The following is a 14,437-nucleotide window of genomic DNA, read 5'->3' as shown; positions in this document are numbered from 1 at the left end:
GGGACAAGATAAAGGAAGGATCTTTCTCCCCATCTTGCCCTTTTTATTCTGCCTTGTTGCATGAGGAGATCTTTTGAAGATCTTAAGTTCCTGTCTGGGATGTAATGGGCAACCAGTTTTCCCAGGAAGGCAGGTCCACTGTTATTCATAGCTCTGTGGGCAATACAGAGTGCCTTAAAGGTGATCCTTGCTTGAACTGGGAGCCAGTGCAATGTCTTTAAAGCAGCTTTGGCTGAATGCTTTCTCGGAATCTGAAGTAAGATCCGTGCTGCATCATCCTGGACCACCTCAGCCGATGGATGACATATTTTGATGCACCAAGGTATAAGGAATTCCCGTAGTTCAGTTGTGACATAATCAGAGCCTGGACCACCGTTCTGCGGGAATGCACAGGTGGGATGGGTAGAATTTTTTTGAAGCATATGTCGTAATCCAAAGCATTTACCTGAGAGTTTCTTTGCTTGGGTCTCCATGCTTAGATTATCGTCTAGCCAAACTCCCAGATTTTTGCTGACTGTCTTGGGGATTGGGGGTACACCCAACTGGATTGGCCAGCTGATAAAGTTCCTGGGTACTGTCCGGTTTCCCAGGAACATAATCTCCGTTTTATCCCCATTCAATTTCAGGGAACATTTGCACATCCAATCTGCTATTTTTGACACACAGGGGCCTAGATTATTATATACAGAATGGGGGTCATACGTCCCTCATACCACCATGAGCGTATGACACAATTGACATGCCAAATTCTTGTACTGTGTCGGCCAATGGCTGCATGTACACATTAAAACGTGTGGGACTCAGTGCTGATCCCTGTGGTACTCCGCAAGATAGTTGGAGGGTATCTGAAAGATATTCCCCTTCCATCAGCTGGAAGGATCTGTCCTCCAGGAATTAGGTCAGCCATTTAATCGCTGTCCCTGTGATACCTGCATCCTTTTGAAGATTATTGGGAGCATTAAGAGGCCTTTGCTAAAGTAGTATTTAGAGGATTTAGCGAAAATGTTAATTTTGTAACCTAATGTGTGCACCACATTACAGAACTACATTGAATCTTTGTTCAGTAATTGTTATGATAAAATAAGTCAGTCTGTATGTTTGAGGAAGAACCTCAGTAGGCAATTGCTGTGTCCCAGTTGCGCATTGGAAGATTCCCTTCCCACCCTATTGGAAAAAGCACATAATTTCTAGAATGTGTCCAAACCCGGCCTCTTTGCTGTTCAGTATATTATTCAAAGTAGAGATTTGATCGCAGGTGAGTGAGAACCCCAGGGAAGTCGCTGGAAGAGTGGGTAATATCCTGGGAGCATTTCGACACGGAATATGTTGCAGCCAGGAAGCAGGGCCGTGAATTATTCAAGGCTGCATGGCATTGGAATACCACCTCAGGTGCCCTTCCTCTTCCCGCTTCTGTCCAGCTCTGTAGCCTACAACTTGTTAATGCCATCCTGGATGATGCACCCAGAGGACCTTTAACTCAAGTTACAGGTCCAGATGCGCGTGGAGTATTAAACTTCTCCAATAGATGCTATTTGCCAATGCAGTTATTCACCAAATAATATGCACTGCGCTGGTTTGCAAAAATATTTAGCTCAGGAAATGGTAATCGATTTTAAGACTGACGTTTCTTAGATGGTTTTTCCAAATTGATTGGGATGAAGGGTGCTGGTGACACCTTTGTGAATGAAGTTCTGTTTGTGCATACTGACTTCAAATATGTTCATATACTTGATACTATTCGGTTTGTTTTTATAGCTAAAAGATTTGGTGTGACGGATGTACCAACTGAGGTGGTTACCTTTATTTCGCACGCAACACAGCTTCGATTGCGAGCAGTGGTCGAAAGAGTGACTGTGATAACCAGGCATCGAATGGAGTCCCACAAGGTACGCCCGGTACAAGCCCTTATTATTGCATCCGAAAAAAGAGAAAAATATCACATGTGCAATAAAAATCTGCCTTGTACGCGTATTGCTTTGATTGCGTGTTTTACCTGGACACATCGGTCAAACATTTTGAAATGTGTTGTAACAACGATGTCTTAATTTATATCATTACAAGCAATGTAATCATGCTTTCATAAAGTAAATGATGTGTATGTGTCATTAGATTTGTCAGCTATCCCATTTAGTGCCAGGATAGCAGTTTGAATGCTCAGGCATGGATACTTCACGCACCAATGTTTGTTTGCAGCAAAATTGTAATTTTATGAGGGATGACCGTGGACATCAGAGAGTTCATCACCATCTGATTGTCAGCTAAATCTCTGAGATCGTTATTGATCACAAAACTGTTGGGCAGGCAAACAGGCTGGGATCTGATGAAAACGTTTTTAATAGCATTACCTCAGTTTAAAAAAAGTCTCTCCAATTGTACATGCTTAGTATACTTGCCTATAAACTGAAATAGAATACTGTTTTTAAAGCAGTATACAATCTACCAATTTACGTTCAATAGCTATCACTTGGAAAAAAGTAAATTTAGTGATTGCGCACCTCAAAGAGCTAAAGTTGTGGTGTCTTTCTTTATGACATTAAACTGTCACAGCATAACTAGAAATACCCCAAATAATTTGTAAAGTGCTATGCATTCACCAAGTGATTTAACTTTAAGGGTGTGCTAAGCTTCAATTTATACATGCACAATTAAAGAAAAATCCACCTTATGGGTGGGATGTTCAGAATTACAAATTGTTATGTGATGCATAGTTGAAGGTGTTTATTAAATCACTACATCACCCTCTGAACCCCAAATGCCTCACCAGGCTGACAAGGTTGTACTCATTTGCATTGACAGTGTACCTTGTAAGGGTGCAACATGTGTTGTGCATTCTCTCATTTCCGGATGGATGTATCGTTCAACAGCAAATGGTGGTTGGGTAGATGGGATGCTGTGGCTCTCCATCCACTATTTCCTGTTTTTGCTCCATAATACATGGTATGCCGGTGCAAATGACACTCTCCCGCGGAGCACCTATAGATACCGGGGAGAGTACCCGGGGCAACCTGATGGTAGAGGAGCGTGAGGTGCGTTGAAGGCATCTAGGGCAGTCTACCAGGGTTCTCTGTCCAGAATTTCCTTTGGCTAGTCTGACATGGTGCAGGCAACTAGTTGAGCTCTAATACGAGCAGGACAGAAGAGGTCTCAATACAGGACTGGGTGGACGGCTTCTAATATTGGTTCAGAGAACCAGACTCCCAGATGCCTGGAGCATTCTCTTTATTAATGACCTACAAAATCCCTGCTCTAATCTAGATAAAATCCCCCCAGCAAAATCTGAGTACGACATAAACCAATTTACCTTTCCATCTTTTCCTTAGTTTACCCCCCTCTACCTTTGTCAGGTACGTTTCCTTAGGACAGCAAAATCTATCCCACAGCGCTGTGAATTGCTCTGTATTGTATACATTTTCAACATATTGTCCATGCCTTTAACATTCCAAGTAAGGAATGCATACCTTTTACATTGCCCACTAGTAGGCACATGTGATGTGCATTGTCTCCCTCTCCCCGGTCTCTGCCATCCTTCTGTCTTTGAGGTTGGTCAAAGACCCCTGCATATTCGCATTAGCGTCCCGTACGTTAACAATATCGGTTTGTGCCTAATCTGTTGGTCTAATAACCGGCCTTGCCGCAAGGCCTCCTCCTAGGTCTCTTCCTCCTTAGTAATGCTGTGTGTGAGTGTAAGTCTAAACTGCCTATATTTCAACCATTGTGCAGTAGGCATCTGATACTCCCTTGTAGATGATAAAAAGGGACAACCCCATTTGTGTCCCGCATCTCAGCCAACATGTTGATGCCTATTCTAGCCCAGTCTTACTAGCCCTTAAATTCAGCCACTTTTCTCAACGAGTAACCCTCCCAAAGGGGAGTTCCGGGTGTGAGCCTTTTGTCCCACTTCCTCTCCCTCAGCAGGCTGTTCCAAATATATTGAACCATGGTCTTGGCCGGGCATGCCAGCCTGTCTAAGCAGCCCCCATATAACACATGCATATAACTATGGTCTCCCATTCTCCATTCTCCATTTATCCACGCAATACACTGAGTTCTCCACACCCTTATATGCCCAATCATTCACTACGCCCCTCTGCGCTGCCTCATAGTACTTTGACATTGGGCAGAACTCTTCAACCTAGACATTGCGATGTGGGCGACCAGGGGCTCTATGGCCAAAATGAAGAGGACTGTGGAGAGGGGAAAACCCTGCCTCACTCTCCTCCCAATAGGAAATTCCCTCAAAAAACAACATTTCACTCTTACTTTAGCATGGGATTCCTGATAGAGCAATTGTATCCAGTTAATGAAGTTGGGTCCAAAGGCCATCTTCTCCAAAAGCAGGACTAAAAAGTGCTAAGCCACTGAAACTAACGCCTTATTGGCGTCTAAGGATACCACCACCCAAGGTTGACTGTACTATATTATTATGGAATCCTTGCAGATTCAGCCTGGTGGAGTAGCAGGGTGTAAAACCTGTTTGGTTCGGATGTAACAGATCTGCTGCTACACAGCCCAGTCTACCTGCAGGGACATTTGCCAGGATGTTTGCCTCAATGTTAAGTAACAAGATTGGTTTACACAAGTCAAACCTCTGTGGGGGTTTCCCTGCCTTGGGTATAAGGATGATGGTGGCCAGTCGTAGGTCTTCTGGTAAAGAACGCCTTCGTAGGGTATCTTCATACATCAGGAGCATCGGTTTGGAGGTTTTTCCAACTACTTAAGGAAAAAATTCCACAGGTAATCTATTAGGGCTGGAGCATTCCCTCTCTGCATCTTCACCAGGGCTTCTGTTAACTCCACCTCAGTGAGGCTCGACTCCAATCTTTCCCTCTGCTCAAAGGACAAGGTTTTGATGGGGGCAGTCTGTCACAAAGGTCTGATTTCGGACTCCATACCTCGTACCCTGGGGGCATAGAATGCCTGCATGTATGTCGTAAATGTCTCTGCTACCTGTTTGCTTTTCTTTCACCACCTTCCCGGAGTCCAATCTCAGTTTTTAACATGTGTGGATTGCATTACCCAGTCCAAGCCAGCAGTTTTCCTGCCTTGTCTCCTGCTTCATAAATGCGGTTCTGCTTAGCTAGGAAGGAAGTTTTGACTTTGTGGTGCTCTACCTCCTTATATTCTGCTCATTTGCACTCTAGTGTCACAGAGAGAGATGTCTCCGGGTGTGTCGCATGTCTTCTTTCCTAGTCTACGATCTAAAGTTCCTATTTCTCTAGGTGCTGTTCTCTATCCCTCTTTTCTCTTCTCTCCCCAGCAATCAGCCCCCTCTAAGTTTGGCATAATACACCTCCAATATCACACTTGCCCTATCTCCAAAACCCACATTTTCACGAAAATACAGGTTTGTTGCCTTGCCTAGTTCCTCCACCACTTGCTTATTTGCTTGTCTCCAGGTGGTGATCCTCCATGAAAAGGGTCCCCTAACTTTGGCAGTAGTTATGATAACCTGTAGGGGGGCATGGTTGAATAGCCCTCATGCTAAACATCTAGCTTCCAAGAATCTCCCAGCACTACCTCTGGGTACCAAAATGTAATTCAGTCTGGAGAACATATGTGAGTGAGAATAAAAAGAGAAGCCCCGTTGTTGACCATGTAAATCTCTCCGTAGATCCAGTAGACCAAAGGCCTGGTCGAAGCCCTCCAGTTTTCCTTTTTTCCTTTCCCCTTCCAGTCTTGTACTCATCCTATCCAGGTGTGTGTCATGAAGTGAATTAAAGTCTTACCCAATGATTGTGAATGCCTGTGGGAAATTCGTTAAGAGTTGACCTATTTTTTGTAGTGTAGGTGATTGGACACCTGGTGGTGCATAACTGTTGAGAATTACATTGTCACCCTCCCATTCCCCCATCATCGCTCTGTAACATCCATCTTTGTCTGACCATGTACGGAGGATATGGAATGATGGGATCTTTTCAGTAAAATGACTGCCCCATGTGAACTTGTGTGTCGCGCATATGAGGTCACCCTGTATCTGCCCCTTCCTGAGGCTACTGTGTTGAACATCTATCAAATGAGTCTTCTGAAGGAGTATCAAGTCTGCTTATATCTAGTGGAGGCTCTAGACACCAGTTTTCTCTTCAGTTTATTACCCAGCCCGTTTATATGCGACAAGACTAGGGTTAAGTTATGCGATCGAGTCATAGTGTGCACACTTGTTCCTGTTCTCCATGAACAGCTACACAGAGGGGGTAGTATTGCTTCACTGCAACCTGATTTAATGGCGATGTGTCAACTCCTGCAGGAACTGTAACATACCCCCTGTCCTCCCACCCTACCGTACCATGCTGGGATCCACAACTCGACCACCCCTCAAATTCATGGTATGTGTGAACCCTTGAATCCCAAAACATCTTATCCCTTAAACTTTACACTGCTCATGTGGGGGGAGTGTTCCCATAGGTGCTGATTCTAGTAGGCGACTCCCACCACCCACCCACCCAAGCCAGTCCTGGAGCCTATCAAGATATCTTTCAGTTCCCACTGGAGCCCCTCAGTCACTTTGTCCTTACATCACACCCAGTACTTAGTTTGCCTGCATTCATGGGCACCAATCAAACAATATAATCCAACATCACTGGGGTAATCACCTACACTATGGTGCAGCGTCGAGCTGGGGAGGCTCTCCATCTCGACCTCCCTACGGTGACCCTTAAGACCAACCTCCTTACAGAGGTGCTCCAGACCGCTGCGCCCTTTCAATGAGGCCCTTACCGAAGTCCTCTTGGGCACTTGGCTGCGGCCGGCGTCCGGGGCGCCGGTTTATAAGAACGACGCTAGGCGTCATTGCCTGGCGCCTGGTGATCCTGCCTTCTTGACCACTCACCCCATGCCTGAGAGCCTGGTCATTCAGGCCTTGATGTCACAGAGTGCCTTTCCCACGGCTACGCCGAATAAGGACTCTAAGAGGCTGGACCAATATGGCAAGAGGTTGTTCTCCTCGGCCAGCTTGGGGCTGTGGTTGGTTAATACCACCTGTTTATTGGGCCGTTCCTCCCACGCCGTGTGGGATTCGGTAGCAGAGGTCCTGCCTCAGTGTTCTGAGGAGGTCCAAGCTGTCCTTTCCCACGCGATTGTCGAGGGCAAGGATGCAGTGAAGTTCACCCTTAGGTGTGGTCTGGACACTGCTGATTCCTTGGGCAGGGCGATTTTCACGACTGTGGTGTTGTGGCACCATGCCTGGTTGCAGTCTAACGAGTTCTCGCCCGAGGTCCAGGGCTTGCTCATGGACATGCCTTTTGATGGCTCCTGCCTCTTTGGCGGCAAAGCTGACAGTGCTCTGGAACACTTTAAAGTATCGCGGGCCACGGCCAAGTCCTTGGGTCTTTCTACGAAGATCCCTGCCACGCGTGGGTTTCGTTCCTTTCGTGGCCAGGGTAAAAGTACCCAAGCACGCTCCTCAACGAAGCCTGGGCAGAGCCAGCCTCAGCGCGGACGCAGCTTACGCAGGAGCGTGTCAGTCCAACTACACCCCCGCTACTTCCACCTCTAAGCCTTCCTAATCCGAGCTTCAGGGAGCACCCCACGCCGGTGGGAGGCAGGGTCCGTCACCACCTCCACCACTGGCGCGTAATCACATCGGACAAGTGGGTGCTGCAGATAATCTGCCAAGATTACTCGCTCCCCTTTCTGTCCTCCCCTCCGGCCATGCCACCTCGGTAAATTTGCATGTCAGGGGATCATTTGGCTCTTCTCCGTCAGGAAGTCACGGTCCTCCTGGCCAAATGGGCCATTGAGTGCGTTCCAGGTCAGGAAGTAGGAGGTGGTTGTTATTCCCACTACTTTCTGGTCCCCAAGAAGGAAAAGGGGGTCTTGTGCCCAATCTTGGACCTCCGGGACGTCAATCGCTTCCTCCGGAAGGAGAAGTTCAAGATGCTGACTCTGACTCAGGTCCTGACTGCCCTGGACCCTGGAAACTGGATGGCAGCGTTGGACTTGCCGGATGCCTATTTTCACATCCCTGTTCTGCCGGAGTTACCTGCGGTTCATGGTAGGCCAGGAGCATTTTCAGTTTGCCGTGCTCCCCTTTGGCCTTACCAGCGCTCCTCGGGTGTTCACGAAAGTGATGTCGGTGGTCGCAGCTCATCTGCACTGATTGGGGGGGTCAGTCTTCCCCTACCTCGACGACTGGCTGTTGAAGGTAGGCTCGCCCTAGGCAGTCGTCTCCCACCTCCAGACTACGGCCGACCTCCTGCATTTGCTGGGGTTCTCCATCAATGTGCCGAAGTTGCACCCGACTCCCTCTCAGAAGCTCCCCTTCATCGGAGCAGTTCTGGATTCAACGCTGTTTCGGGTTTATCCTCCTGAGCAGCGAGTCCGGGATATTCAGGCTATGAGTCCGCTCTTTTAGCCTCTATCCCAGGTTTGTCAGGTTGACCCTCTGGCTTCTGGGCCTGATGGCCTCCTGCATCCTGCTGGTGAGGCATGCCAGGTGGCATATGCAGGCTCTGCAGTGGGACCTGAAGTTCCAGTGGGCACAGCATCAGGGCAACCTGGCCGATCGCGTCCAGATCTCGGAGGGTGCTGCACGACAGTTGCGGTGTTGGCTCATGAATGGCGATTGGGTCATGGCAGACCCCTCTGCTTTCCCCAACCGGAGCACACAGTAGTGACGGATGCGTCCCTCCTGGGATGGGGAGGACACATGGGAGAGGCGGAGATCAGAGGCCTCTGGTTTCGGTGGAGTCCGGGCTCCCTATCAACCTTCTGGAGCTGAGGGCGATCTGGCTTGCACTGAAGGCATTCCTTCCCTCTGTCTGGGGAAGTGTAGTGCAGGAGTTCACGGACAACACCACCGCCATGTGGTATTGAAACAAACAGGGCGGAGTGGGGTCGTGGACCCTATGTCAGGAGGCTCTGTGCCTCTGGACATGGCTGAAACATCAAGGCATTACCTTGGTGGTTCAACACCTGGCAGGTTCTCTGAACGCCAGGGTGGACAAATTCAGCCGCCGGTGCATGGTGGATCGCGAATGGTGTCTGAACTCGGACGTGGCGCACGGTCACTTTCTGCAGTGGGGAGAGCTTTGGTTAGATCCATTCGCCACCGAAGAGAACGCGAAATGTCATCAGTTCCGCTCGTTGGAGTTTCCAAGGCAGCACTCGCTCGAAGACGCTTTTCGTCGCGAGTGGAGCTGCGGTCTATTGTACGCCTTTCCGCCTATACCACTTCTGCCCAGAGTGCTGAAGAAGATCAGGCGTGACCGGGCCCAAGTCATCCTTGTGGCTCCGGACTGGGCTCGACGAGTATGGTATCCTGAGCTACTCAGTATGAGCATCGATCCTTCGGGAGGATCTTTTGTCGCAGCAGCAGTGGACGGTCCTCCACCCGAACCTGTCCAGCCTCCACCTCCATGCTTGGAGATTGAGAGGCGACAGTTGACACCTTTCGATCTTCCTCCCAAAGTCTATGATGTCATTTTGGCGGCCAGACGTCCCTCCACCAAAACAGTATACGCCTGCAGGAGGAACAGATTTGTGGCGTGGTGCACGACACAGGCTGTGGATCCCCTTTCTGCCATTCTTTCTCAGGTTCTTCTGTTCCTTCTTTCTTTGGCCCAGCAGGGCTCTGGGCACTGTCAAAGGTTATCTTTCGGCCATCTCCGCCTTTCTGCGGCTTCCAAATCAGCCTTCTCTTTTTAAGTCCCCGGTTGTTAACAGTTTCCTTAAAGGCATTACGCATACGTTCCCACCTGTGCCCTTCATAATGCCTCAATGGGACTTGAATCTTGTCTTGACTTTTCTGATGTGCGCTCCCTTTGAGCCCCTTCATAACTGCCCCTACGTCTTCTCATTCTCAAGACGGCCTTCCTGGTTGCTATCACCTCTGCCAGAAGAGTGAGTGAGCTCCAGGCCCTTTCTTCTAAACCTCCTTTCCTTTCTATTCATTCGGACAAGGTGGTTTTGAGGACCCGTCCTTCTTTTCTGTCAAAGGTTGTCACACCCTTCCACATCGGGCAGACCATCACTTTGCCCACCTTCTTTCCGCCTCTGCATCCTTCAAGGAAAGAGGAGAGGCTCCACCGTCTGGACCCAAAACGTGCGCTTGCATTCTATCTGCAGAGTACACAGCAGTTCCGGGTGGATAATCAGCTTTTTGTTGGCTACGTGAGCGCCAAAAAAGGTCGGGCTGTGCACAAACGGACCATCTCCCTGTGGGTCGTTCTGTGCATCAAAGCATGTTACTCTTTGGCCAAGAAGGAGCCTCCTGTCGGGCTGTGTGCCCATTCAACCAGGGCAACTGCAGCCACTACTGCCTTGGGACGTGGCATTCCCTTGCAGGACATTTGTCAGGCAGCTATGTGGGCCTCGCTGCACACGTTTACCAAGCACTACTGCCTTGACAGTCAGGCCTGGAGAGATGGCTTCTTTGGCCGTTCTGTGCCTCGTGACTTTCTGGTGTAATCTTGTTCGCAGACCCACCACCGGGGTTGGTATTTCTGAGGTATCTATTCTAAGGTAAGGAATATATCACTAACGTGTCTCTTTCAGATGCACAAGTTACTACTTGTGTAATGATATATCTGTAAGAGACATTAGTTAGTGATAGATTCCTTACTGCCCCACCCATCCTCCCCGTTCTGCGACCTGATTACTAGGGTTAAGGTCATCCCCTTTTAGGGCCATAGTTTTATGCACTAATGGTCAGTGTCTTGCATGGCTCTGCGTTTCGGCGCGGAAAGTCGTGTACAGAACTGACGTCAGCGTGCATGGGTGGCGCCTAAGTAGTCTCCGTGACGTCATATTGGTGCTTTCGACGCCAGTGACAGACGCGGAGCTGCACAACACCACCTACTGGCGTGCAGGGGTACTGCTAAGCAGAAAACTTTCGGGATCCAGTCTGACGACTGGGGAATGAATATTCTAAGGTAAGGAATCTATCACTAACTAATGTCTCTTACATTTATATCGTTACACAAGTAGTAACTTGTGCTTTATACCCTAAGAATCGATACATTCTCGAAATTCCCCTTTTCCCCAGTTGCATCAATATAAACCAATTTTCTAAAGGGTTAACCCCTTCAGCGCGGGTGACAAAGCCAGCTCGTCATGGGCGTTACCTGCGCTGCGCGCATGACGAGCTGGCTTTGTCACAATCAAGCCATTTTTCAAATTTCAGCGCACAGCAGGTAAACGCGGTAGCGCGGAAGCGGTTAAAGTTTGGAACAGCTTCCAATTGGTTCTTGTATGGTTAAAAAGTGTAATGTAGTTGCAAGTATGAGAATAATTGTGATGTATGTAATGCAAACTCTGAGGACAGTTGTTCATATAGTTTGATATGCCCAGAAGGGCCCAAGGATGAACCCACTCAATTTTGTTATGTGGGAGAGCCATGTACTATGCTACAGAGAGGTTTCATTCTTTAGCATGCCCTGCCATATAATTTATTTCAGGGCAATGTGCCAACATATGATGTGTGACCTAGAGATGTGTGGCATTGTATGTGTGATAGTTTCCTATAGCATTTCATGTAGGCTAGGTTTTTCTGATGTCTAGCTCTAACTTTACTGCTTGGTCACTTCTGTCTCAGAATATCAAGTAATTAATCGGAATTATCTGAGAAGCCCAGTTGTATGGACAGATGTTGGTTATCTGCAGCCCTCAGCCGCATGGGACATGTACATATTTTAGAAAGTAGATTCTTGGGAGGCTGTCGGCATGTAGGAGTTTGATGATAGAGGATTGCAGGTTTGTGAAAAGTGGAGGGGGTAAATTTTTTTTTTAGAGTGTCCTAAAATCTGGTGAGCTAATTTATTCTGCACTCTTCCCATTATCAAGCTCGGTAGAGAAGTTCGCTTTTCCAAGTCTTGCTTGGAGTAGTGTTCATATCTCGACATTAACCTGGGTTTCACGCCAGATGGATGCCTAAGTATTTGAAATGTTCTTGTGTAATACAGAAGTGGGTGTAATCCAGGCATGCTGACAGTTAATCTCTTATTGTGATGTAAGTTTATGTTCGAGGCATGTGGGCTGCTGAATTCATATCTTAGCATAGATCGCCGCCTAGTGTTGGGTCCGGATGTTTGCACCATGTTGTCCTGGAAGAGTCTTCGAAGTATCACGAGCTAGGTGACTCCTCCACTGGACTACAGTGCGCATGGGCATTCTCTCCATCATCAGATTGTTTTTCGCCATTGTGGCAAAGATGAGTATAGAAAAGTAAGAATGACCATGTAAGTGTATGTAGAAAGATTACTGCAGCTGTGACAGGCACCGGGGAGGAGGGTGGGCGATATGAATGTCAGCAGCCCTACATGCCAAGAACAGATGCATACTGGTAAGTAGCATTTTCCGTTCGAGGCATGTGGGCTGCTGAATTCATATCTTAGCATAGACTGTATAGCGGTGGTTACCTGCCCCAGCTGCAGCAGTTTGAAAAAGAGTTTTAAGGACAGCCTGGCCTACAGCAGCTTGCTGCTTTGTTTGCACATCGACACAGTAGTGTTTAGTGAAGGTGTGTATGGTAGACCATGTAGCTGCCCTACATATATCTTCTAGGGGAATATTTCCTAGGAAAGCCATGGATGCCCCCATTTTACGCATAGAGTGGGCTTTTGGGGGAACTGTTAGTGTGCTTAGCTTTTTGATAGCATATCTGAATGCATTTAACTATCCATCTGGCTATTCCTGATTTTGAAATGGGATTACCTTTATGTTGTGGAGAAAAAGCAACAAACAGTTGCTTTGTTTTCCTGAATGATTTAGTCCTGTCAACATAATATAGCAGAGCTCTTCTTACATCTAGTGTGTGTAGGGCTCTTTCAGCCACTGACTGCGGGTTTTGGAAGAAAACTGGTAATTCTATTGACTGATTGATATGGAAAGTGGATATAACCTTTGGCATGAACTTAGGGTTAGTGCGAAGTACTACCTTATTGCTATGTATTTGCATGAAAGGTTCTTGAATGGTTAGTGCCTGTAGCTCACTCACTCGCCTGAGGGAGGTAATGGCAACCAAGAATGCCACCTTCCATGTTAAGAATTGTAATTCACATGAATGGAGTGGTTCGAAGTGAGGTCCCATAAGTCTGGTAAGTACTATGTTTAAGTTCCAGACTGGTGAAGGTGGGTGCTTTGGAGGCATTATCCTTTTAAGTCCTTCCATTAAAGCTTTGATCGGTGGTATTCTGAACAAGGACATGTGTTGTCTGTTTTGGAGATATGCTGCAATAGCAGCAAGATGTAGCCTTATGGAAGAGTATGCTAGTTTGCATCTTTGAAGATGTAGCAGGTAACAGATAATGTTTTGGATGGAAGCATCCAATGGATAGATGCATCCAATGGATAGATTTGGTTATTATTGCAATAAATTACAAATCTTTTCCATTTAGCTGCATAGCATGCTCTAGTAGTTGGGCGCCTTGCCTCCTTGATAATGTTCATGCAATCTGGAGGCAAGTTAAGGTATCCGAACTCTAAGACTTCAGGAGCCAGATCGCTAGGTTCATCTGATTGGGACCTGGGTGCCTGATTTCTCCATGGTTCTGAGTTAAAAGATGTGGTGAGAGGCGCAGTCTTTGATGGGGAACTACTGAAAGTTCCAGGAGTGTTGTGTACCATGGCTGTCTTGCCCATGTGGGAGCAACCAGGATCATTGTGAGTGACTGTTGGCGTAGTTTGCGTGCCACCAGCGGAATTAGCGGGGCTGGTGGAAAAGTGTACGCAAATCTGCCTGACCAACACTAGGCGGCGATCTATGCTAAGATATGAATGTCAGCAGCCCTACATGCCAAGAACAGATGCATACTGGTAAGTAGCATTTTCCTTCACCCAGTTTATGCTGAGGCATCGCCATAGACTTGTAGGGTTTTAATTTGCCTCAGAATAGTATTCTCATGTTGTTGGATAAATAACAGGATGTAATTGCTGTGTATGGAGACCCTGTTCTCACATCCACTCCTGCACTGAAATCCTTTTATCTTAGCATAATGAAATACCTTTACTTAAGTATCTTGCCTTGCCCATTCTGTGAGGGATTCCATAATGAGGGCAAATAAAAGCTGGGTGTGCTGACATCGGTACACCCTCTCTATGGGAAAAGAGAGGGTGAGGCCTCAGTTTACTCTGATCAGTGTCCATTCGGTTGTGTAGAGAACTGCAGCATATTTTTTGAAAATTGGACCGAAGTTCATGCTTTCAAGATCCTAATGCATAAAGGGCCAGTAGACCATGCCAAAAACTTTCTTGAAATTCTCTTATGCCAATGCAGTAGGGACTGGAAAGTCAAGGCTTCTTGCAAATGCCACATTTATATGCTCATGCAATGACCGAAAATCTACTATGTTTAATAAAAGCGGCAGCCGTGTAACCCTGGGGACCAGGGTAAATCTGTAATATAGTAAAACACTGGTTCCCTCGAGGGAAGTGTAAGCCTCACATTCCTTCGCGAATTTAGAGTAACCATCAATAGATTGGATTTACATGGAATAGGATCTTA

At 47.3% G+C, this 14,437-nt stretch overlaps 1 protein-coding gene across 1 annotated transcript in view; it reads left to right on the top strand.

Annotated features, from left to right (window-relative positions):
* LOC144799895 (transcription initiation factor TFIID subunit 4-like) overlaps positions 1 to 14,437 on the top strand; it is a 1,364,652-nt gene that overhangs the window by 750,527 nt on the left and 599,688 nt on the right. The window contains exon 11 of the mRNA XM_078671504.1: positions 1,756 to 1,886. Within this exon, the coding sequence (XP_078527630.1) occupies positions 1,756 to 1,886 (131 nt within the window). The remainder of the gene's footprint in view (positions 1 to 1,755; positions 1,887 to 14,437) is intronic.

Source organism: Lissotriton helveticus, chromosome 12 (assembly GCF_964261635.1).
Source record: "Lissotriton helveticus chromosome 12, aLisHel1.1, whole genome shotgun sequence".
Lineage (NCBI taxonomy): Eukaryota > Metazoa > Chordata > Amphibia > Caudata > Salamandridae > Lissotriton > Lissotriton helveticus.
The sequence above is the reverse complement of the archived record's forward strand: the minus strand, read 5'-3'. Positions and strand labels throughout refer to the sequence as shown.